The sequence below is a fragment of the Sparus aurata genome, chromosome 21, assembly GCF_900880675.1.
Source record: "Sparus aurata chromosome 21, fSpaAur1.1, whole genome shotgun sequence".
NCBI lineage: Eukaryota > Metazoa > Chordata > Actinopteri > Spariformes > Sparidae > Sparus > Sparus aurata.
The window spans coordinates 9,947,302-9,973,659 of NC_044207.1; the positions used below are offsets into that span (position 1 = coordinate 9,947,302).

The 26,358-nt window shown below is 40.3% G+C and overlaps 1 protein-coding gene across 1 annotated transcript in view; it reads right to left on the reverse strand.

Moving 5' to 3' along the window:
- Positions 1–25,901, reverse strand: part of LOC115572358 (complement factor H-like) — a 35,214-nt gene extending 9,313 nt beyond the window's left edge. The window contains exons 1-32 of the mRNA XM_030402344.1: positions 25,743–25,901; positions 25,468–25,659; positions 24,531–24,710; positions 24,244–24,435; positions 20,135–20,212; positions 19,848–19,919; positions 19,605–19,661; positions 19,089–19,247; positions 18,829–18,984; positions 17,730–17,746; positions 17,572–17,582; positions 15,372–15,541; positions 15,085–15,276; positions 14,565–14,744; positions 14,214–14,405; positions 10,889–10,960; positions 10,646–10,702; positions 10,198–10,356; positions 9,944–10,099; positions 8,863–8,879; positions 7,857–7,951; positions 7,615–7,643; positions 7,446–7,523; positions 7,159–7,350; positions 6,636–6,815; positions 6,285–6,476; positions 4,734–4,823; positions 3,427–3,507; positions 3,247–3,303; positions 2,777–2,938; positions 2,520–2,690; positions 1,845–1,870 (exon numbers count right to left, since the gene is read on the reverse strand). Of these exons, the coding sequence (XP_030258204.1) occupies positions 1,845–1,870; positions 2,520–2,690; positions 2,777–2,938; positions 3,247–3,303; positions 3,427–3,507; positions 4,734–4,823; positions 6,285–6,476; positions 6,636–6,815; positions 7,159–7,350; positions 7,446–7,523; positions 7,615–7,643; positions 7,857–7,951; positions 8,863–8,879; positions 9,944–10,099; positions 10,198–10,356; positions 10,646–10,702; positions 10,889–10,960; positions 14,214–14,405; positions 14,565–14,744; positions 15,085–15,276; positions 15,372–15,541; positions 17,572–17,582; positions 17,730–17,746; positions 18,829–18,984; positions 19,089–19,247; positions 19,605–19,661; positions 19,848–19,919; positions 20,135–20,212; positions 24,244–24,435; positions 24,531–24,710; positions 25,468–25,659; positions 25,743–25,800 (3,720 nt within the window). The 5' untranslated portion in view covers positions 25,801–25,901. The remainder of the gene's footprint in view (positions 1–1,844; positions 1,871–2,519; positions 2,691–2,776; positions 2,939–3,246; positions 3,304–3,426; positions 3,508–4,733; positions 4,824–6,284; positions 6,477–6,635; positions 6,816–7,158; positions 7,351–7,445; positions 7,524–7,614; positions 7,644–7,856; positions 7,952–8,862; positions 8,880–9,943; positions 10,100–10,197; positions 10,357–10,645; positions 10,703–10,888; positions 10,961–14,213; positions 14,406–14,564; positions 14,745–15,084; positions 15,277–15,371; positions 15,542–17,571; positions 17,583–17,729; positions 17,747–18,828; positions 18,985–19,088; positions 19,248–19,604; positions 19,662–19,847; positions 19,920–20,134; positions 20,213–24,243; positions 24,436–24,530; positions 24,711–25,467; positions 25,660–25,742) is intronic.
- Positions 25,902–26,358: the final 457 nt, after the last annotated feature.

A 26,358-nucleotide genomic window follows, 5' to 3' on the forward strand; every position in this document is an offset into this window, starting at 1 on the left:
GCTTTTGCTGATGGAGCTTTGTGACGGATCAGAATTCATTGTTGGACACTTTCAAAATCAGATCAATTGAGAACAATTTACAAAACAGAACTTCTGCAGACACAATAGACTAGAAGGAGAATTCCAGTTAAAGACTTTATTCGCTCCAGTCCACCATATTTAACTGTTGAGTTATTTATGCAGTTTCGAGCAACAGACAGACAAACTGTTTACTTCTACACAGGGTTCGTACATATTTGTCAAGGTCAAATTCAAGCACTTTTCAAGCACTTTTAAGGGTCATTTTCAAACTTTTCCAGTACCTTATTGCTGGGTAAAAAATACATTTCTACAGGAATATATATACTCAAGATGATTTTTTCTTCACTTTTTATCACAATTATGTACATTGTATGATGCTGTAAACATCTAACATTATGTTTCATAATAGCAAAAACTTTAGAAATTAAAGGAGATCACAAAGTTTTATCCAAAAAAAGGGAAGCCACTTGCCGTTCTTCAGGCACACTTGCACCGAGACAAGGAGAGATTTGAGAGCACCCGGTAATTTTCTTTTTTGACATAAACTTTTATAAGCTGTTCGCTTATTCATCAAAGTTTATTAATATTGAACATGTCATCAGTCCAAATTGTATCAAATTCACCTTCTCCTCAGCCATCCTTCTCTATTGCTACCAGGCTGCTTATGTGATGATACACACACAATGATTTCATGATTCCCAATTTTGCCAAGACACAGAGTTATAATGTCAAGCACTTTCAAGCACTTAAACTAAAATCCAAGCACTTTTCAGACCTTGAAAATGCAACATTGAAATTCAAGGATTTCAAGCACCCGTACGAACCCTGTCTACATGATGTGGCCATTCACAGATCAGTATGAAAAGCAGAAATGTTTTGTGTGTGTGACAGCACAATCAGAACTTTGTTGTCTCTCAAAATCTTCCAGGTCGGCAGTTATTTCAGTCGAGGGTGAGCGAATCCAAAGGCAGCCATTAATTCCTCTTGGTGAGAGAGCTGTCGCACGTATTCTAGTTACAAGACAGAGGGTTCACAAGCCATGAAAAGTTAGAATAAGACAGGGTGAACTTTAAATGCAGAATTATAAACTTAAAGGGGCTCTATGTAACAATTTGTATCAATTTACATTCATTAATAAGTTTTTTATTTGCCATGTGAGTGGATGATGTTGAAAATGAGAACATCCCTGTCTCTCTCAGACGCCAATACAAGTGGATGATTTTAAGTTTTTTTAAGGTGAACTATGTACGAATTTTTGTTGAAAACATTCAAGAATTAGCTAAAATTGGCGAGAGAATGTGTATGTATTGCACTGCCGATATACACCGAAGTTAGCATGCTAACCAGCTAGCCCCGACCCGTCCTTATTTAAAGCTCCTGTGGTAGTAGCTGCAACAGTGACACTCCCCCCAGTGCTCCAAGCTTCCATTTTGGACTGCTAGCTGCACAGCTAACTGAGCTAATTAGGTAATGGTATATACAGTTAGCAGCAGTAGCTTGATCTGGTGATATACTGCCCCCTATTTGATTTGAGTATAAATTCAAGAGAATGCACATTCTTTCTTTGTGCACCTGTAATGATGCTGGACTTCTTTGTGAAGAACTCAGGCCTCTCTCAGCCCCGCTAACAGAGAGCAGCAGTAGCTAACATTAGTCTAAAAATGGAGTCCAATAACACAATCGATCTACTTTCAGCACAAAACACAACTTTCACAGAACCCCTTTAAAGAAATTAATTCAAATTTTAGACATTTCAAGATGAAAGACATCATCATTCAGCATGTGTTCTTCTTTCTAAAGGAAGATTCAGGAGTTATACTCACAATAGCTAGTTGAGCTTTAGTACAACCTGAAAACAAGCATATAGAGACATATGGTGGTCACAAGTTTACATACACTTGTAAAGATGTGTATCATGGCAGTCTTCAGTTCCACTGACTTCTACAGCTCTCATTTTTCTGTGATGCAATGAGAGGAACACAAACTACTTTGTCACATAAAACATTGATTGAAAACATACAGCAACTTGAACAATCAAATTTTGGGATTATAGAAAGTTGTGTGAATCAAATATTCTTTGTAGCCTGAACAGGAGATGTAGTGAACTTTATTCCGCACTGGGGTTCTCACAATACCAACACCAACATGGCCGTCACAATACATCTGGCCATATTGACAGCCACAGTTATGTGGAAGGAGAGTTCTTAAGGTCTATGAGCTAACTGATATACTGGACCGACTCTACAAGGTTTCTCATTGTTACTTACTTTCACAGCCTTATATTTCATTAGTTAGACAAAACTGAGACTCTCTCAAACTGAAATAATTAATTCCTATGTTTAATTGATGGCAAAATTCAAACAGAATCAAACATTCATTTGTCTCTTGCCGTTCACCTCCATTCCACTTTTCTGAAATAAGGCCCCAAAAGGCTTCTTCATTTAAAGTCTTCTTGTTTAACTCTCATGTAAAACTTAACAATGTAAAGTGATACTTACATCTGGAAAGATGAATTACTCCGTTATTGCACTGGCCGTCAGAATACATATTAAACCACCATTCCATTTTATCCACACATTCCAGTCTTCTTGTTTCACCATCTTCTACATATATCTCTCCAGCAGGTTTTAAGTCAGGATATTCAAGAGTGTTCACGACGCAGTAGGAAGCTGCACAAAAGACACAACAAGTTTGTTAACGATGTTTTTCTCCAGCGGATTTCTGTGACAAGCCTTTAAAACTGACTTGTTTATACCTTGGCAGGTGGGTAGTTCTGACCATGTGCCATCGCTGTAACACCTCACATACTCTGGACCGAGTCGTTTGTGATAATCATAGCAGCGGTACCTCACAGACCTCCTGAAGGTTCGCACAATCACAGCCTTTGGAATCTTGTGGGGCTTTCCACATTTGTCGACTGAAAGAGAAAAAAAAAGAGGTTTCTGGAAACAAATGATTTCAAGCCGTCAGTGCAGAGTAGAGCAATCTAAAGTTACACCCAACATTTTGATTCCCTCTGCCTTTTACTGGCTGATGGACCCAGTCTGTCACCAAATCACTCCATAATGTCACCAGTAAGAGCTGTGGCTATAGATTCAGCTGTGAATGAAACAGAGATTATTTCTCTATAATTTCCCCAAATAATCCAGTAAAAAGGTCCTGAGAGAGGCAGAGATATGATCTGCTGTATGTGATGTAAAAGGTGAAATGAATCCACTAATTCACTTGTAGTAAGGTGACGTTCAGTGTCTCCCGTATTCGATGCGGAGCTGCTAGAAGATCCTGTAAGACACAGTGAACGCACCAGTTAGAAAAGCACTGGGATGTTGTTTCTTCCAGAATATCTGATTTTTTTTCCCAATCTGCTTTTTCTCAAATTTGAAGATGTGACAAATGAAAACCTACCTCCACCTGCAGGCGGTGTCCAACTGCCAGCAGATGTAGTGTCTCCTCCACCTGTTACTGAAGAACCATCAGTCACTCTGCCTGAAACAAAAAAACATCATGTTGGCCGACGCTGCAACGGTTCCGATCCCATCACTAGATTAGTTTTTAGACTACACAAGTGCAACAGAACAGGCTGTAAACACATTAATGTTACAGTTATGGAGAGAATAAATATTTCTGGGTTTGTGTTATTATTATTATTATTATTATTATTATATTTCTCATTCATATTGTAAATATTAAAATTCTGAGCACAGTGCTACTTTTAGAAGCAGGATTGTGCTCATATTGAGGTTTGACATAAATGGAGTTTGTAATTACTTGCATGCCAGGCAAAAAAAAAAAAATGACATCACAGCAAACGGAATAAAGAAAATTGATAGCTATTAGATATTGATGCCATCAACCATTGACGTGAACTATTTTATGAAAAAAAAAAAAAACCTTTAGAGAAAGTTGACATGGCAACTGTTTTATGAGAGAGGAGAGTCAACATGTTTGTGAGACCTCAAGGATGCAGACAATGTGTTGAGGTGAGTTATCACTGAATGTACAGAGCTCATTTATCCTTGTGTTTATATATCTCTTTCTTTTTACTGTCTTTCCCCTTTCACCCTCCTGTTTCACTTTTACCATCCAAATTCATTAAAGTATTTACTATGTATAGTTTAGTTACCTTCTTTGTCATTCATTTCTGTCTGAACATTTTTTATCCCAATGATTCTTCTTCTTCTTAATCTACAGTGAAGTGTTATTTTTTCACTAGCCTACCTCCACCTGCTGGTGGTGTAAACACCATCGCTCCCCGGGTCACTGAGATCCCAGTCCTAACCGCTGGATAAACGCTAACTGAGCTAACTGAGCTAACGGCAGCTACAGTAAGAATCAGGGAGCAGTTACCTCGGTGGTATGCTGCCCCTTATCTGTTCTGAATGTGAGTTTGACAGGTGTATAAATATTCTTGCATATTGTACTTTTAATTATAACAAAGCACATAGAAAAAACCTTTCAGATTAGACTGTGACAGGTAAAGATATGTTCCTCGAGTAAACTGATTTAATTACTAATTAACAGCTTTGTGGCCCGGGCTCAGGACATACTGTGCTGGGTTTTGCTGGAATTTCAAATTTAACACAGATTGAATGAAATATCAAAATGTGTCCATCTGTGTCGGTCGTCCACGTCAGCAAGTAGATGCCTGACAAATGTAGCACAAATACTACAGACAGAACAGACTGGAGAGATACATGCACACTCATCCTCACCCAATACTCCACCTGCTGGTTGTGTCTCACTGCCACCTGTTGCTCCCTCTGTGGATCCACCCTGTCCAGCACCTGGTGCGGATGAACTGCCTGAGTGGGAACAAAATAAGGTTTCATTTAACTCACCAGACATTTCTAAATTAAATGAAATTAAATTTTAAAAAAAAGTTTAAATATTATATTAGAAATGTTTAGGGTGTTTTATTTTTTGGGAGGTAGAAATGCTTCAATAGAAGGATTCCTAATGTTTTCATTTTTCATGATCACAGCTTGCAGAGTTACACTTGCCAGTCAATTAAGGGAACTTGTGATCCGAGGACCATTTTGCATTAACAGAACAAAACAATAGGTGTTTGCTTTTGTATTATGTTGTCAAGCATATTTACTGAGATTAGCATGCTAACCAGCTAGTCCCGGGCCTGAAAACCTCTTTCTCCCAGTGGTCCAAAGGTCCTATGCTAGTGATGTAAACGCACAGACTCTCCGGATAACTGCATTGCTAACTGAGCTAACGAGCTAACAGTCATAGACAGAATACAGTTAGCAGCAGTTAGCTACTCTGGTGATTCTACTCTAGGTACTTGTACTTTACTTGAGTATTCACGTTCTCTGCTACTTCCATTCAGCTACAATTTGAAGTCAAAAATCTTACTTTTACTCCACTACATTTATTTGAAAACTATAGTTACTAGTTACTTGTACCGACAGCCAAACTAGCGCACTTCTAAATCAATTTATTTTATCTGCAAACGTATTCAAAAACAAATGTATGTATTATTAAATGTATTATGTATTGTTGGACTTTTACTTTTTGAACTTTAGGTGAATTTATTGCCAGAAATTATCTTTTGGATACACTTAATATGAGTAATTTTATCCAAGTACTGTTTGTGGGGGAAGAAATATTCAACACTATATCTTGACTTTAACTCAAATATGATCTTTGGGTTCTTTTAACAACACTGACTACAGGGTACAAGTACTTTATACTGTGTTTACAAGCTCTACAGAACTGATGCCATCAGAATCTCTCTCAGAACAACTGTGGCAGGTTTACCACCCAAATGTCAAAGTACTGTAATGTTTGATACAACGAGGGTTGATCTCACACAGACGTTAACAGAAGCAGGGATCCCACTTACATAGCTTTGTCACTAGCTGAATTTATCAGCTGTTACTAGCTAACACGAGCTAATGTTAACACTTGGAGTTGTTTAAAGTCTCTGAATGACATTTTTAAATGAATAAAGCCTGTGAAAAGGTCTATAATAGGCACTTGATGGCTACATTAACCCATCTATGGATATGATGCTAAAACACAGAGGCTAAGCTACAGCACATGTCCCAGGAGTCTGCATCCCAGCCGGCTGATCCATTTCTAGTTCAAGACTAAAGAAATCCAAAGTTCCAGAGTTCATACTCAGTTACAGATTCTTCATCTGTGGTTGGAAAATCGCTGCACAGAGAGGATTAACAATGGTTCAGTTTTCTTTTTTACGTTGAATAGAAACTTTTTTTATCACTGTATATCTCAGCACATTGTCCACTTACTGCACGTCGGGCCTTCAGTCCAGGCTCCTTCTATGCACACGATGGTTTTGTCGCTGCCTGCTCCCTCTGTAGTATATCCATCTTCACATTCATACTGCAGCTCTGTATCTGCAGCAAACAGCTCCTGGTGTCTGTGATCAACGATGACGGCATGCGGTACTTTAGGGGGCGCACCACATGCATCTATACTTCCTGTAAAAATCAGCACATTGGTCATCAATAGGTTCAGGTGCTCAGATGGTTGCTTGGTTGGCTCGGTTAGTGTAGCTGGTGAGAATTCAAACCTATGAGTGACGTTGTAGTCACTGATAGTTTTACAGCTCATTGGTGCAGAACATCTGACAGACTTACTCTCACAGACTGGCACAGAGGACCATGATCCATTCCTGCATAAAGCTGTGGCATCCCTGTTTTTGAGTTCATATGCTTCGTCACATGTGATCCTAATTTTGTGTCCGTCTGCGTACCAACCAGTGAGGCTTTCTGTGTACTTTGCATTGGGTATCTTTGGTGGAATACAGTTTTCTTCCACTGAAGGGGAAAGAAAGACACAGAATCACAGTTTTACTATGGTGATGGTCTGAAACCTGTTTGGTGAATTGTATTTCTAAAATGTCAGTATATATATGTATCTTAAAAGACTTCCTGTGAAAGGGAGTGCTCCACCACCTTGACTGTGGATATCAGATTAAGATATAAAGTTATTATAAAGAGTCAGAGGATCAGTAAAGTGCTTCAATTTCTTGACAGTCCAGCTGATATGTGGAAGAGTTCAGTCAGGACCAAAGTAACAGATCGACTGTCACTGTCATTCACAGAGCGACGGTGCAACCACGGTCAAAAAAGACAAAGAAAGAGTTCATTACAGACTCACTGATACATTGTGGCTGTGGAGACCATGTCCCATTCTGACATGTGCTTCTCGCCCACCAACCCTCCACTGCTGGTTTACGTCCAAGATCGCAGGAGTAGGTCACGTACGTTCCATTAACATAAGTCTCACGCTTTGGGGAGAACTTCCCACCATCCAGTGAGGGAGCACTGCAGGACTGTGTTGCACTTTGTGCTGAAATTCAATCATCAGCAGGATTACTCTACAGGGACTGTGTTTGTTTTAAAGCAATTCAGATGTTTGTTGGTGATATGACTCAATATTCTTACCATGTAGCTCTCCAGGACACCAGATCAGAAGAACAAATCCAAGATGTCTGATGCACATGTTGTCAGGAGTTAAATCATCTCACGACTAAGGAGACCTCTGAGCCTCGTCCAGATCGCAGCCAGTTAATAATTGCTGAGGACCTTCCCCCCAAAAGTTTGTGGAGTAAACACTCGGGCATCATGCTGTGGATCTGGAGCCTAAAGACAGACGAGCATACAGGCGACGAGAACAAGAACACATGTACAGAAAAACACAAACACACTCAGTGTTAAAATACATCTGTCTGCAGAGAAGAATCACCAATGGATCATTTGCTATCCAACTCTTTCTACAAAAAAAAATCTATTTGCTTATCGAGTCTAAGTTTCGAAATTATTTCCCGGACTGGTGTGATCAGAGGTCAGTCGTACCCGCCCACATTCACTTCTTCATCCAGCCTGGTCCTCCTCTGGATTGACATCATGTCTCCTGCTCCTGGTGTGTGAATCTGAGTTCTGTGAATATCCTGACAAGTTCATTCTTACAGATAACTCTCCTGTTATCTTGACAAAACAAATATAATCTGGAGAAAATGAAAACTTAGTCTTGTTCTGATCAGTCTCCCTCATCTTATGAGAGGTCTATACCTGCTGCTTCATGGATGATGTGTTTCAGTCATCATAGATTGTTAATGAGGAGGAAGGAGCTGATGTCATTTTGAGAATTCTTTACTAGTGAGATGACGTTTTGTAGGAAAACCAACAGATCACAATTCAGTATGTTCAGATGCTGTTGTACATGATTGAAGTGGATCTGAAGCAATCGAATAAAAATGTGTTGCTAAAGAGGAATTGTGTCTCCGTTTGGTTCAAGTCCAGTTAGTCTCCACATTCTCTGTGTTCACAATGATGCACAGTCAGCACATTTGCTCTACAGCACATGCTGGCATCATGGCTGCAGTGATGACCACAGTGGAAGGAGCGCTCCAAACAGTTTGTAGACAAAATAACACAAAGGTCTCTGTTCAGATTTCTGACATTTTATTCAGACTGTCTCGTCAGTCGTGGACCATATAAACTGTATTCATGCATTCAAAGTATTCAGAGTCATTTCATTCTAATCATAAACATTCAAGCTGACGGTCAAAGAACAATCAGTCCCAACTCATTGTGTTTGTATTGTCTGGCCATTTTTTTTCAAAAGCAAAACCAATAAAATTCAAAACAAATGTGACAAAGTTTGGTTGGTGTCGTTGTTTTCTGATGGAGGTCTTTCAGAACGGGCAGTGTCCCTGGTTACAACACAGACAATAAGTAACAATGTTAACAGATCATAAATGAATATAAACCTGAAAAAATAAAGTGTTGACCAACATTAAATCCACAAAACAATTTAACAATGTATTCTTAAGAAGGTAAATAAAAGAATAACACTTACATTGTGATAATCACAACCTGAAAACATCCAACAGAAGCAGTGAATATTTCAGTCTTTAGTTTAAAGGTTCTATATACGACATTCACTGACACTACATGTCACACTAAAGCATCTCAGACTGAAATGAATGGCTGTGTCAGCCACACCTCCCCCTGACCACAAAGAGCTACTATATATGTCAAAGCCGGGCAGAAGTGACTGTTTTTAAGAACTTTATATTGATGCGTGCTGTGTTTTTATTTGCATGAGTTTTTTTTTTTTTATTGCATGGTTTTATTATTTATTGGTTTGTCTGCACTTGTCACTGCTTGATGTCTGCACCCTCCTTTAACTCATTTAACTGCCTGATAAACTGGAGAGCTGCTTGATTTTGTAACGGCCACTGGCAATGGAGGCAGCTGTGGACTGAGCAGTCTCCACAACGATTGGAGGATCGATCAGACAGATGGAGGAAAAGTTTGTGACGATCAGATGAGAGAGAAAAAATAAAGTAGAGTGTGATAAAGATCAGTGTGTTTGAGTCGATCCAAACAGGCAACAGAGAGGACAGACACACCTGTATAGGTCTGTGTTGCTGAAGCTAAGTTACAATGACTTCATTAGATGTGTTAGTGAGTATTTACATGACCAGTATGGAGCATGTGGGATTGACTCAGTGTAGACTACAGTGCCCATGTTCACCCTCATGAAGGAAGCTGTCAGCCAGGCCAACACTGACTCACTGATGTGTTTAATAGGTTTTGGACGATAATGGAGCTTTATGACAAAGAGGAAGAAGATGTATGAGGCTTCAGCTACACGGACTAATACTTACGAGTAGGATCAACACTGAGTTTTGTTCTTTTAATGGCATTCATTGACAATAAGAAGTTCAGAATGATGAAAGCCTTATCCTTTAAATAGAAACCAGTTCCCTCACTGTGTATGATTTATCTTTGTGTTATTTAAAAAGTCTGTATCATTTTCAAACAGTGATTTCGATCTTTAAAAGTTTATATTCATGTATGTTTGCTGACTATAAAAAGACTCAAACTGAAAGCAACATGCCAAATTAAAATATAAAGAGATTACTTATACTTACATTGGTAAGGCCTTATCTGTCCATTAATACACTGAATGTAAGTGTAGTGACCAGACCATCTACACTCAAAAAGGACCCACACCCCTTCTCTTAAATGTTGAAATCCAGACAGTTTTAAATTACTATATCGATCAGGATTCAGGACACAGGGTTTCTCTGCACAAAGTAAACATAAAAACAAATGTAGAAATATTTAGTTACTGACTCTGACAGACTTTTGGGAAAAAGAAAATGTGGCATTGATTTCTTCATACCTTTGCAGACAGGTTGTCGTGACCAACTGCGATCACTGTGACACACCACGGTGTCTGAACCAACTAGTGTGTGATAGTCATCACATCGGTATCTCAAATACATTGGTTCAGCTTTCACAACAGCATATTGAATGGTTGGGTATAGTCCACAGTTGTTAGCTGAAATAAAAAAGGAGGTTATTGACAGCACTGTGCTCCTCGACACCACATGATGTCACCAGCTGCTTCTCTTCACCTGCCAATGACACAGAAAATACACACTATCCCTGACACACACTCCACCCTCTGTCATGAAGGCACGCCAACCAATCAGTGGCAGTTATTAGTGTCATGATAAAAGCAGAATCCCTCACTGAATGACCAGTTGGAACAAATTTAGCTTAAATTCAGCAATAAAACAAGTCTGACACACGTGATGTAAAAGCAGCAATGCATGTGAAGGATTTACTTGATATGAATGGAGGTATGCTGTCTCTCCCGTTTGAGTCAGAGGTGGTAGAAGATCCTGTAAGACACAGAACAGATGAAGGTATAAATACAGAGAACATGAGACACATAGTCACTTCTACTGCAGTTACTATGTATAGTTTAGTTACTTTCTTTGTCATTCATTTCTGTCTGAACATTTTTTATCTTAACAATTCTTCTTCTTCTTAATCTACAGTGAAGTGTTATTTTTTCACTAGCCTACCTCCACCTGCAGGCTGTAGACTGCTGCCAGATGAACCTCCTCCATGTCCAGTACTTGGTGTGGTTCCTCTGTCTGACAGGATGAGACAGAAGTCAACACTCACTCAAACTAGACTCACACATGCATCAGGCCTGCTATCAGAAATCATGGACAGCGGGATGACATTTTCTGAATTAGACCCCTCCTCCACGCCCACTCTAGCACCACTACTATCTACTGACGTTAGCAACCTAACCAGCTAGCTCTGGCCTGTCCTGGTCCAAAGCTCCTGTGCTGGCAGTGTAAACACCATCGCTCCCAGGGTCACTGAGATCCAGTGATGTGCACAAGGGGGGGGCAGGGTCGCCCCCCCTCATGGCCCAATTGTTGAAAAACGCACGCTAAAGTGCCCTCCTGAGAGCCAAAACGCGCGCTAAAGTGCCCTCCTGAGAGCGAAAACGCGTGTTAAAGTGCTCTCCTGAGAGCCAAAAAAGCATGCCAAAGTGCCCTCTTGGTTGGCAAAACACACTAAACTGCCCCCTTGGCTGGTTAAAACATGATAAACTGCTCTCTTGGGAGCCAAAACGCACGCTAAAGTGCCCTTCTTTTCGCCCCTGCCCTTCAAAAAGTCTACGCACGCCAGTGCTGAGATCCCAGTCATAACCGCTGGATACACGGCTAACTGAGCTACAGAGCTAACAGCAGCTACAGTTAGAATCAGGGAGCAGTTACCGTGGTGGTATACTGCCCCCTGTTTATTCTGAGTGTGAGTTTGACAGGTGTATAAATATTCTTGCATATTGTACCTTTAATTATAACAAAGCACATAGAAAAATACCTTTCAGATTAGACTGTGACAGGTACAGATATGTTCCTCGAGTAAACTGATTCAATTACTTATTTACAGCTTTGTTGCCCGGGCTCAGGACATACTGTGCTGGGTTTTGCTGGAATTTCAAATTTAACACAGATTGAATGAAATATCAAAATGTGTCCATCTGTGTCGGTCGTCCACGTCAGCAAGTAGATGCCTGACAAATGTAGCACAAATACTACAGACAGAACAGACTGGAGAGATACATGCACACTCATCCACACCCAATACTCCACCTGCTGGTTGTGTCTCACTGCCACCTGTTGCTCCCTCACTGCCTGAGTGGTAACAAAATAAGGTTTCATTTAACTCACCAGATATTTCTAAATGAAATGAAATGAAATTTTATAAATAGAAATATTATGATAAAAATGTTTAGGGTGTTTTATTTTTTGGGAGGTAGAAATGCTTCAATAGAAGGATCCCTAACGTTTTCATTTTTCATAATCACAGCGTGCAGAGTTACACTTGCCAGTCAAATAAGGGAGCTTGTTGAGTTCTGTTACATTTTGCATGTAACAGAACAAAACAATAGGTGTTTGCTTTTGTATTATGTTGTCAAGCATATTTACTGAGGTTAGCATGCTAACCAGCTAGTCCCGGGCCTGAAAACCTCTTTCTCCCAGCGGTCCAAAGGTCCTATGCTACTGATGTAAACACACAGAGTCTCCGGATAACTGCATTGCTAACTGAGCTAACAAGCTAACAGTCATAAACAGAATACAGTTAGCAGCAGTTAGCTACTCTGGTGATGTGCTGCTCCTAGGTACTTGTACTTAACTTGAGTATTCACGTTCCCTGCTACTTTATACTTCCATTCAGCTACAATTTGAAGTCAAAAATCTTACTTTTACTCCACTACATTTATTTGAAAACTATAGTTACTGGTAGTCAGAGCCAAAGTAGCGCACTTCTAAATCAATTGATATTATCTGCAAACGCATTCAAAAACAAAAAACAGATTCCGACAGCCAGAAAAATGCTGAATATTGTATGACACGTTGAACCAGACAAATTTGTATGTATTGTTTTACTTTTACTTTTTAATACTTAAGTGAATTAATTGCCAGAAAATATCTTTTGGATACACTTAATATGATTACTTTTATTCAAGTACTGTTTGTGGGGGAAGTAATATTTCAACACTATATCTTGACTTTAACTCAAGTATGATCTTTGGGTTCTTTTAACAACACTGAGTAGTACTTTATACTGTGTTTACAAGCTCTACAGAACTGAGGCCATCAGAATCTCTCAGAACAACTGTGGCAGATTTACCACCCAAATGTCAAAGTACTGTAATGTTTGATACAACGAGGGTTGATCTCACACAGACGTTAACAGAAGCAGGGATCCCACTTACATAGCTTTGTCACTAGCTGAATTTATCCTCTGTCGCTAGCTAACACGAGCTAATGCTAACACTTGGAGTTGTTTTAAGTCTCCGAATGACATTTTTAAATGAATAAAATTTGAGAAAAGGTCTATAATAGGCACCTGATGGCTACATTATACCATCTATGGATATGATGCTAAAACACAGAGGCTTCCCACTCTACATAAATGGGGACTGTGTCCAGCAGGTGTCCTCTTTTAGGTTCCTTGGGATCCACATCACAGAGGATCTCTCCTGGACTGCCAACACAAGAGTGGTGGTGAAAAAGGCCCAGCAGAGACTACACTTCCTACGGATGTTAAAGAGGAACTGCCTGGAGGAGAAGCTGCTGGTGGCCTTCTACGGTACCACCATAGAGAGCGTCCTGACGTACTGCATCACAGCATGGTACACCAGCTGCTCAGTGGCAGACAAGAAACAACTACAGAGGGTCAAAAATCATCGGCTGTCCCCTGCCCTCCCTGGAAGACATCGCCAGCGCACGGTGTCTCAGCAGGGCGAGGAAAATCGCAGCTAACCCCTCACACCCTGGACGACATCTGTTCAACATCCTGCCCTCTGGCAGGAGGTACAGGTGCCTAAAATGCAGGACTAATAGACTCAAGAACAGTTTCTATCCCTGGGCTATCAGATCCCTCAACTTTAACTCCTAACACATGACATTATTGCCCGACACGTGTGACTGGATGACTGAATGTTTGCCTGTACAGTGTCTTATTTATTTGCTATTTATTCATATCTCTTTTGTTTTTACCCTTTTATCGATGCACTGATAGGAGAAGCACTCCTAAATGTCGTTGTATACTCGATGTACAATGACAATAAAGGCTTTCTATTTCTATTTCTATTTCTAAGCTACAGCACATGTCCCAGGAGTCTGCATCCCAGCCGGCTGATCCATTTCTAGTTCAAGACTAAAGAAATCCAAAGTTCCAGAGTTCATACTCAGTTACACATTCTTCATCTGTGGTTGGACAATCACTGCTCAGGAAGGATTAACAACAGGTCAGTTTTCTCTTTTACATTCAATAGAAACTGGTTTTATCACTGCATATCTCAGCACATTGTCCACTTACTGCACGTCGGGCCTTCAGTCCAGGCTCCAGCTATGCACACGATGGTTTTGTTGTCGCCTGCTCCCTCTGCAGTATATCCATCTTCACATTCATACCGCAGCTCTGTATCTGCAGCAAACAGCTCCTGGTGTCTGTGATCAACGATGACGGCATGCGGTACTTTAGGGGGCGCACCACATGCATCGATACTTCCTGTAAAAATCAGCACATTGGTCATCAATAGTTTCGGGTGCTCAGATGGCTGCTTGGTTGGCTCGGTTAGTGTAGCTGGTGAGAATTCAAACCTATGAGTGACGTTGTAGTCACTGATAGTTTTACAACTCATTGGTGCAGAACATCTGACAGACTTACTCTCACAGACTGGCACAGAGGACCATGATCCATTCCTGCATAAAGCTGTGGCATCCCTGTTTTTGAGTTCATATGCTTCGTCACATGTGATCCTAATTTTGTGTCCGTCTTCGTACCAACCGGTGAGGCTTTCTGAGTACTTTGCATTGGGTATCTTTGGTGGAATACAGTTTTCTTCCACTGAAGGGGAAAGAAAGACACAGAATTACAGTTTTACTATGGTGATGGTCTGAAACCTTTTTGGTGATTTGTATTTCTAAAATGTCAGTATATATATGTATCTTAAAAGACTTCCTGTGAAAGGGAGTGCTCCACCGCCTTGACTGTGGATATCAGATTAAGATATAAAGTTATCATAAAGAGTCAGAGGATCAGTAAAGTGCTTCAATTTCTTGACAGTCCAGCTGATATGTGGAAGAGTTCAGTCAGGACCAAAGTAACAGATCGACTGTCACTGTTCACAGAGCGATGGTGAAACCACGGTCAAAAAAGACAAAGAAAGAGTTCATTACAGACTCACTGATACATTGTGGCTGTGGAGACCATGTCCCATTCTGACATGTGCTTCTCGCCCACCAACCCTCCACTGCTGGTTTACGTCCAAGATCGCAGGAGTAGGTCACGTACGTTCCATTAACATAAGTCTCACGCTTTGGGGAGAACTTCCCACCATCCAGTGAGGGAGCACTGCAGGACTGTGTTGCACTTTGTGCTGAAATACAATCATCAGCAGGATTACTCTACAGGGACTGTGTTTGTTTTAAAGCAATTCAGATGTTTGTCGGTGAAATGACTCAATATTCTTACCATGTAGCTCTCCAGGACACCAGATCAGAAGAACAAATCCAAGATGTCTGATGCACATGTTGTCAGGAGTTAAATCATCCCACGACAAAGGAGACCTGTGAGCCTCGTCCAGATCGCAGCCAGTTAATAATTGCTGAGGACCTTCCCCCCAAAAGTTTGTGGAGTAAACACTCGGGCATCATGCTGTGGATCTGGAGCCTAAAGACAGACGAGCACACAGGCGACGAGAACAAGAACACATGTACAGAAAAACACAAACACACTCAGAGTTAAAATACACAGAGCCCTCCACTTTACACAAGCATCTTTATTAGAATTCATTTGGAATCACAAATTATTATTATTTTTTATCATTATTATTATTATTATTATCATTATTATTATTCAGATTTAGATGATAAAAAATAAACAGTAGAACACTCCAGATTCAGATGTGTTTTGTTTAAATGAGGTTCCCAACAAACACAGATTGTGTTCAGTTTTGTGCTCAGCACGGCTTCCTGACCTCAGCTGACACTGTTTTGTATTTATTCCACATGACTGTATGAGTTCTAAAGGCCTGGGATAATGATTCATCTGTCTGGAGAGAAGAACCACCAATGGATCATTTGCTATCCAACTCTTTCTACAAAAAAAATCTATTTGCTTATGGAGTCTAAATTTCGAAATCATTTCCCGGACTGGTGTGATCAGAGGTCAGTCGTACCCGCCCACATTCACTTCTTCATCCAGCCTGGTCCTCCTCTGGATTGACATCATGTCTCCTGCTCCTGGTGTGTGAATCTGAGTTCTGTGAATATCCTGACAAGTTCATTCTTACAGATAACTCTCCTGTTATCTTGACAAAACAAATATAATGTGGAGAAAATGAAAACTTAGTCTTGTTCTGATCAGTCTCCCTCATCTTATGAGAGGTCTATACCTGCTGCTTCATGGATGATTTGTTTCAGTCATCATAGATTGTTAATGAGGAGGAAGGAGCTGATGTCATTTTGAGAATTCTTCACTAGTGAGATGACGTTTTGTAGGAAAACCAACAGATCACAATTCAGTATGTTCAGATGCTGTTGTACATGATTGAAGTGGATCTGAAGTAATTGAATAAAAATGTGTTGCTAAAGAGGAATTGTGTCTCCGTTTGGTTCAAGTCCAGTTAGTCTCCACATTCTCTGTGTTCACAATGATGCACAGTCAGCACATTTGCTCTACAGTACATGCTGGCATCATGGCTGCAGTGATGGCAGTGTTGATCAGTCAGTCGGCCCACCGCTCTGATCCAGACTGAAACTGTGTGTTGGATGTGCCGTGATTTCATTTGTGCTATAATCACGACATTCTCATTGCTTCAGTCTGTGCTAATGAGCCCGTGTTAGCATGCTGACACTCTGAACGAATAGGAGGATGGTAAACACTGCATGTGCTCATTGTTAGCATTCTATCATTGTCATTGTGAGAGTGATAGCATCCTGATGTTAGCATTTAGCTCAAAGTGCTGCTGTCAGAGTGTCAGGATGACTGCAGACTACTTTTCTTGGTCGTGATGAAATGGAATCAGTGCCGTCGTGACTCTGTCAGTGAACCTGTGGTCCAACATAAAGTCTGGTTCTACAGCCTCAGGCCCACCTGCAGCACGTCCTCGTGTCTGCATACTTTGTGTTGATGTTGCTTTTAACTTTTACTGATTCACACGTTCATGTTCAGTGTTCAGGACTGTGAAATCATGTTTAACAATCTATACTTGTGTTTCTCTTTTGACTGAAAGGATTAAAGTGACTCAGCACAGCTGTGATCCTGCTAATGAACCATCATGAATTGTACTGCCATCAGAATCGTTGGCAGCCACAGTGGAAGGAGCGCTCCAAACAGTTTGTAGACAAAATAACAATAAGGTCTCTGTTCAGATTTCTGACATTTTATTCAGACTGTCTCGTCAGTCGTGGACCATATAAACTGTATTCATGCATTCAAAGTATTCAGAGTCATTTCATTCTAATCATAAACATTCAAGCTGGCAGTCAAAGAACAATCAGTCCCAACTCAGTGTGTTTGTATTGTCTGGCCATATTTTTCAAAAGCAAAACCAATAAAATTCAAAACAAATGTGAGAAAAGTTTGGTTGGTGTCGTTGTTTTCTGATGGAAGTCTTTCAGAACTTTCTCTTAGTTGTCGGTCCAGCAGTAACTCCTCTGCTGCACTTTACGGGCAGTGTCCCTGGTTACAACACAGACAATAAGTAACAATGTTAACAGACAATAAATTAATATAAGCCTAGAAAAATAAAGTGTTGACCATCATTAAATGTACAAAACAATTTAACAATGTATTTCTTAAGAAGGTAAATAAAAGAATAACACTTACATTGTGACGATCACAACCTGAAAAAGTCCAACAGAAGCAGTGAATATTTCAGTCTTTAGTTTAAAGGTTCTATATACGACATTCATTGACACTACATGTCACACTAAAGCATCTCAGACTGAAATGAATGGCTGTGTCAGCCACACCTCCCCCTGACCACAAAGAGTTATATATGTCAAAGGGCAGAAGTGACGGCAGATACTTGGAGAAACAGAGAGACCTGCAGAACCATGATGGCGGTGTACCAGGTGTGGAGAGACAGAGAGACATACATCACGAGGATGGTGGTGTACCAGGCAGGTGGCGAGAGGGAGACTGATGTCCCGCCACCTTTCCTCTGCGGCCTTTAGAGACTCTTTTAATCTGAATTCTAATATTTTAAGACTCATACACTAAAACTGTATACACTAAAACAATTGTAAAATAAATTGGAACAGTTGTTAACTTGAACTTTGGCTCTTTGGTCTCCTCAGTATTGCTCTCCACCTGCTTAAAAAAAACCCACCTTTCCCTCTAACATATAGCACTCCTCAAATCAAGGGGCTGTTTCAAACCGAGTTGGGCCTGCTCGACTGGTGTGGAATAATGCACAATATGTTGCTGAGGTATGTGGAGGCAGCTGTGGACTGAGCGGTCTCCACAACGATTGGATCGATCAGACAGATGGAGGAAAAGTTTGTGACGATCAGATGAGAGAGAAAAAAGAAAGTAGAGTGTGATAAAGATCAGTGTGTTTGAGTCGATCCAAACAGGAGACAGAGAGGACAGACACACCTGTATAGGTCTGTGTTGCTGAAGCTAAGTTACAATGACTTCATTAGATGTATTAGTGAGTATTTACCTGACCAGTATGGAGCATGTGGGATTGACTCAGTGTAGACTACAGTGCCCAGGTTCACCCTCATGAAGGAAGAAAGCAGTTCCCTCACTGTGTATGGATTTATCTTTGTGTTCTTTTAATCCTTCATTATTATTTTTAAACAGTGACTTAGATCTTTACACATTTATATTCATGTATGTATGACTATAAAAATATTCAAACTGAAAGCAATGTGTCAAATTAAAATATAAAGAGATTACTTATACTTCTTATACTTACACCGGTAATATGTTATCGCTCCATTAATACACTCAAAATCACTGGTGAAACCAGGCCAAATACATGGAAAACGCCGCCACTGTCCTTCATTTAAACGCTGAAATCCAGGTAGTCTTAAAAAATTATATACAGCAGGATTCAGGACACAGGGTTTCTCTGCACAAAGTAAACATAAAAACACATGGAGAAATATTTAGTTACTGACTCTGACAGACTTTTGGGAAAAAAATAATAAAATAGTGGCATCGTTTTGTTCATACCTTTGCAGACAGGTCGTCGTGACCACCAGCGATTACTCTGACACACCACAGTGTCTAAACCAACTAGTGTGTGATAGTCATCACATCGGTATCTCAAATAGTTTCTTTCAACTTCCACAACAGCATATGGAATGATTGGATTTGGTCCACAGTCGTTAGCTGAAATAAAAAAGGAGGTTATTGACAGCACCGTGCTCCTCGACACCACATGATGTCACCAGCTGCTTCTCTTCACCTGCCAGTGACACAGAAAATACACACTATCCCTGACACACACTCCACCCTCTGTCATGAAGTCACGCCAACCAATCAGTGGCAGTTATTAGTGTCATGATAAAAGCAGGATCCCTCACTGGCTTCCCACCAACAGGCACTGCCACAACCACTCAGTAAGGCTGTACTCCAGTGATACAGATGTCTCTGAATTACCAGTTGTAACAAATTTAGCTTAAATTCAGCAATAAAACAAGTCTGACACACGTGATGTAAAAGCAGCAATGCATGTGAAGGATTTACTTGGTATGAATGGAGGTCTGCTGTCTCCCCCGTTTGAGTCAGAGGTGGTAGAAGATCCTGTAAGACACAGAACAGATGAAGGTATAAATACAGAGAACATGAGACACATAGTCACTTCTACTGCAGTTACTATGTGTACTTTAGTTACCTTCTTTGTCATTCATTTCTGTCTGAACATTTTTTATCCTAACAATTCTTCTTCTTTTTAATCTACAGTGAAGTGTTATTTTTTCACTAGCCTACCTCCACCTGCAGGCTGTAGACTGCTGCCAGATGAACCTCCTCCATGTCCAGTAGTTGGTTTGGTTCCTCTGCCTGACAGGATGAGAGAGAAGTCAAGATTCACTCCAACAGAAAATAACTTCAAATTTAACACATGACGACACATTCTTGTGTAGTTTTGGTGCTATGTGTCCATCTGTGTCGGTCGTCCATGTCAGCAAGTAGATGCCTGACAAATGTAGCACAAATACTACAGACAGAACAGACTGGAGAGATACATGCACACTCATCCACACCCAATACTCCACCTGCTGGTTGTGTCTCACTGCCACCTGTTGCTCCCTCTGTGGATCCACCCTGTCCAGTACCTGGTGCGGATGAACTGCCTGAGGGGTAACAAAATAAGGTTTCATTTAACTCACCAGACATTTCTAAATGAAATAAAATAAAATATTATTATAATAATTGTAATAGAAATGTTTATGATGTTTTATTTTATGGGAGGTAGAAATGCTTCGATAGAAGGATCCCTATTGTTTTCATTTTTCATAATCGCAGAGTTACCCTTGCCAGTCAATTAAGCGAGCTTGTGATCTGAGGACCATTTACCATGTCACAGAACAAAACAATAGGTGTTTGCTTTTGTCCCGTGGCACACCATCAAGTTTTAGTGTTGGTTCTCTAAAGTAATGGTTCCCAACCTTTTTTGTCTTGTGTACCCCCTGAGCCTTTTTGTCATACCATGAGTACCCCCTCACTCATGAGTGTTGATGATTCTCCAAAAGTGGTCATATGAAACGTTACACAACTGATTATGAAATGAAAATCATTTTACTTCATCTCCTCAATTTGAACATTTAATTATCCTGCATTTTATTTTTAACTCAATGAAAAATAAATAAATTAACAATTTGTTTGCCTTAAAAAATAATAGACAGACAAGAAATCTTAATAAATAATAAACCTGCCTTTTTTATGTAAACCTCTTTAACATTTACCACAAAAAATGAAACTGCTGAATAAGTCCCCTTTAAACAGGCATTTAAACTTTAAAAATCAGGAACAAAACACTTAATAAAAATAATATTCAGACTCACTATAGGAATCCTTTTCATCAGTCATGTGAGCTTTAATGAGACAGTTGAGCTTGCATGTCTTTCATAAGCTTTGATAGTTCTGGGGGCAGTGTTTATCAGGCTGCTCTCCACATTCAGTCTGTTCCTCTGCTTGGTTTTGATGTGTGTCAAAGCTGAGAAGGTCACCTCACACATACAAGTTGAACCAAAAGGCAAAAGTTCAATCAGTGCGTGTTTTCCCAGTTCAGCATATCCCTTCTCCACACCACACCAAAACTCGGTCAATGTCTTCTCAGCATTTGCCATTTTCAGCCCCTGGTCAGAGGATAAATCCATCAGATGCTCCTGCAGCCTTGCAGGAAGGTTGTTGCTGCTCTCACTCACAAAGAATGGGTTCCTCACCCAATCCAGTCTTTCTGACTTTGCATCAATGTCCTGAAAGTACTCGCTGAAATCAGTGCTGAGTTTGGACAGATGTGCTTGCACCAGTTTGACCACTGGACCCCTGGCAACATCAGTGGAGGCAAAATGGGCATCAAGTAGTGGGAAACCGCTCACTTTTCCCTCATCACATTTCCTTTCCCATAGTTTGAGCTTTTTTTGTGAATCCTTGAACTTTGTCATACATTTTCAGGATGTGTGACTCCTTACCCTGAAGTGATAGATTGAGCTCGTTAAGGTTGGTAAACACATCAGTGAGCTATGCCAGGCGCGCCACCCACTTGTCGTCCTCAAACACCACAGCAAGAGGATGCAGATGCTCCGTCAAAAACACACAGACTTCACTGCGAAGTTCATAAAGTCTCAGCAGTGTTTTCCCACGAGACAGCCAGCAAACGTCTGTGAGAAGCAACAGCTGTTCATGCTCTGCGCCACTCATGACAAAGACTTTGAAACAGTCTGTGATTCAATGGCCGGGATTGGATGAAATTGATCACCTTCACAGCATCATCCATAACAGCGCTTTACTCAGTGCTCATTCTCTTACTAGCCAGTGCTTCATGATGAATGATACAATGCATCCATTTAATGTCTGGATTGACCTTTTTGATGTGTCCAAGCAGTCCCTTCGCGTTTCCTGCCATCGCAGCCGGGCCATCAGTACAGATGTGGCTGCAGGTTTTCCACTGCAGATCATGCTCTTTGAAAAAGCTGTCTATAACCTGGAAGATTTCTTCCCCGGTGGTCTTTCCTGGCAGCGTTTTGCTAAATAAAATATGCTCGTTTATGTCCGACACATCTTTGTAGCGAACGTAGGCCAGGAGCTGAGCCTCTCCACTCACATCTGTCATCTCATCCAGCTGCAAAGCGAACTGACCGGCTTGTTTTACTTTGTTCACCGCTTGTCCGATAATATTAACGGACAAATCACCAATTTGACGGAACACGGTGTTGTTCGAGAGAGGAACTTTCTTCAGTGCGTCGGCTGCTTTCCTGTCAATCATGATTTCAGCCAAAACAGTTGCTGCCGGGAGAATGAGCTCTTCCAGAATAGACTGAGGCTTTTTTGATTTAGCCACAAGTAGAGATACGGCGTAAGATGCTTCCAATGCTTTGGCTGACACATGTTTGGCTTTCATCATTACAGTCTGACCTGACTTAAATTCCGACAGCCTCCTTTTGTAAAAATCCTCAGTTTTACCTACATTTCCCGAGTGTTTGTTGCTCTGGTGTCGCTGTAGATGGGCTGGCTTCATTGAGCTATTTGCCAGGACTTCACCGCAAAAGAAACACTGAGGCTGCGGAGGATCCAAGGATGTAGAAGTGAATCCATATAAAATAGTTTTTACTGTACTGCCTAGGTTTAGGTTCCGTCTCTTTCTTTCGTTTCTCCTGGGTCCAGAGCAACTGGATGTTTCAGCCATTTATCCATATTTGCTTGCAGGTTGGCGAGTTTTTTGGCGCGACCTTGGCATTTATCTTAACAGTTGTGCCACAGGTTATTGTCTCCCCGGGGGAACTAATTGTGGCACACACGTACCGTTTTATTAATTGGCTAATTAAATGACTGAGAATATTTACTCATCGTCTAGGAAATAAATTAACATAATTAAAATTTCCACGTACCCCCTGTAATGTGTTCGTCTACCACTAGGGGTATGTGTACCCCTGGTTGGGAACCACTGCTCTAAAGGAACAAGTTCGGGCTCTTCTGCTTCACCGATCTTTAAAGGTGCAATATGTAAGAACTTTAGTTTTTAACACAGTTACAACAATTATCAACAGAATGAGAGAAATAACAGTGTTGATGTTGTGTCACAGATGTCTGTATTTTGTTGTCAAGCATATCTACAGAAGTTAGCATGCTAACCAGCTAGCCCCGGGCCTGAAAACCTCTTTCTCCCAGGAGCCTAGAGGTCCTATACTAGAGATTCTCTACTACTTAATACTTCCATTCAACTACAATTTGAAGGCAAAATCGCACTTTTACTTCATTACATTTATTTGAAAACTTAAGTTACTAGTAGTCAGCCTAAAAGTAGTGAACTTTCAGATTAATGTATTTTATCTGCAATTGCATTAAAACCAAAGATTCAGTCAGCCAGATAAGAAGAATTCTAAATATTGGATGATCATTCTGAAGTTCTTATTGTCAATAAACAACTCGGACGAATTTGATTAATTTGTGTGTATTGTTTTACTTTTTGATACATTACTTTACTTTTACTCAAGTACTATTTGTGTGGGGGAAGTAATATTTTAACACTATATCTTTACTTTAACTCAGGTAATATCTTTGGGTTCATTTAACAACACTGACTACAGGGTGCAAGTACTTTATACTGTGTTTACAATCTCTACAGAACTGATGCCATCAGAATCTCTCTGAGCACAACTGTGGAAGATTTACCACCCAAATGTCAAAGTACTGTAATGTTTGATACAACGAGGGTTGATCTCACACAGAAGTTAACAGAAGCAGGGATCCCACTTACATAGCTTTGTCACTAGCTGAATTTATCACCTGTCGCTAGCTAACATGCGCTAATGCTAACACTTGGAGTTAAAGACTCTGAATGACATTTTTAAACGAATAAAACTTGTGAAAAGGTCTATAATAGGCACTTGATGGCTACATTATACCATCTATGGATATGATGCTAAAACACAGAGGCTAAGCTACAGCACATGTCCCAGGAGTCTGCATCCCAGCCGGCTTATCCATTTTTAGTCCAAGACTAAAGAAATCCAAAGTTCCAGAGTTCATACTCAGTTACAGATTCTTCATCTGTGGTTGGACAATCACTGCTCAGGGAGGATTAACAACAGGTCAGTTTTCTCTTTTACATTCAGTAGAAACTATATTTATCACAGCATATCTCAGCACATTGTCCACTTACTGCACGTCGGGCCTTTAGTCCAGGCTCCTTTTATGCACACGATGGTTTTGTCGTTGCCTGCTCCCTCTGCAGTATATCCATCTTCACATTCATACCGCAGCTCTGTATCTGCAGCAAACAGCTCCTGGTGTCCGTGATCCATGATGACGGCATGCGGTACTTTAGGGGGCGCACCACATGCATCGACACTTCCTGTGAAAATCAGCACATTGATCATCAATAGGTTTGGACGTTGTAGTCACTGATAGTTTTACAGCTCATTGGTGCAGAACATCTGACAGACTTACTCTCACAGACTGGCACAGAGGACCATGATCCATTCGTACATACAGTTGTGGCATCATTGTCTTTTAGTTTATATGCCTTGTCACAAGTGATCCAAATTTTTTGTCCGTCTTTATACCAACCAGTGAGGCTTTCTGAGTACTTTGCATTGGGTATCGTTGGTGGAATACAGGCTTGTTCCACTGAGGGAGACAAAATAAACAATCACACAAAGATATTTATGACCATTGACAGCTAATGTTAGCAGCTTTAGCCCCAATCACTGAGCACCCTAGGAAGTCCTGTCCTAAACTAAAGGCTAACCAGCCGAATGTGGGCAAAGCTGCCAATGGCTAGCTGGTCTCTTGGAAGATATGTAAATCTGACAATATTTGAGTCACTTGGAGCCCCATTTCATGAAAGACGAATAAACATTTTAAGGTGCAGTATGTAGTTCAGGAGAAGCACATTCTAATCAGAAGAGAAAGATCTTCATTGACCATTATGCTTAAAGAAACAAAATGAGCAAACTTTCTGTGTTTTCATGACTGAATAATCTGAATAAATAAACTGACCTTAAAACAACACAGTTTCATTCTGTTTTAATGTGTTTATATGTGGCGGACCCTGCCACCTTTCTAATTTCAAACAGTGTTCTGGGACCTTAATTTCCTCCAGAACAGCTTATTGATACAGTTATGGAAAAAAATATATATTTCTGAGTTTGCATTATTACCTCATTAATTAATTTAATTTATTACCCTAAAACTACATAGTGTCCCTTTAAAATGTTACTGTAGGTATCAGAGCAATTTGTGCACCTTTCAGTTAAAGAAAACCATGTGGATAAATTATGTTTTTTAAGTGGTATTAACCCATAAAACATGACAGGCAACATACAGTTTAAACTGGGTTCTGCACGATTTCAGCAGTGGATATAGTATACTGCAGATCTCTTACCTATGCATTCCGGTTCAGGAGACCATGTGCCACTTTGACATGTGCTTGTTGCCCACCAACCCTCCACTGCTGGTTTATATCCTTTTTCACAGGCGTAAGTGAGTTTGGTTTCAGTAGCATACTGGTCTTGCTCAGGGACAATATAACCATGAGGCAGGCGGGGAGCAACACACGGCTGTGCTGCACTTTGTGCTGAAACAGTGATAAGAGAGCAGTGTACTGCAGTGTTTCTCTCAAACTCTGAAATGAAATGTGATAGAATGTAATGTTCTTACCATGTAGCACTCCTGGGAACCAAAGCAGAAGAAGATATCCAAGATATGTCACGCACATCGTGTCAGCAATTACATTGACAGCACAGAGTGAAAAGAGCCCAGTTCAGATCAGAACCAGTAAATCATTGCTGAGGGCATTTCCCCAAAAAGTGAAGAAATGCAGAGTAATCAATATCTGTGACATCATGCTGTTGCTCGGAAGCCAACCCGCTGAAAAAATGCAGCAAGTATATGTAGTAAACACACACACACACACACACACACACACACACACACACGGGGGAGCAAGAATCTTTTTGCATATTGTTCCTGGAGAAAAAGGTTTGTCCATTTCTGAAAAAAACAAACTAATTAACAAATTAACAACAAATTAATTAATCTATCAGTTTTTTGTTTTTTTTTATCTCTTATATTCAGTTGTTTTGAATATATAAAACATGATATTGTTTGTCAAAATGATGATTCACGGTATTATTATTCATTATATCAAATCAATTATAATTGAAAGGGTCAACATCATGACAGTTGCTCCTCTGATAACAGATGATACTGGTGCGTTAAAGGACTCCCCTAAAATTATAAATTAGTCACGAAGTATTTCTGGAGTTCACTCGCA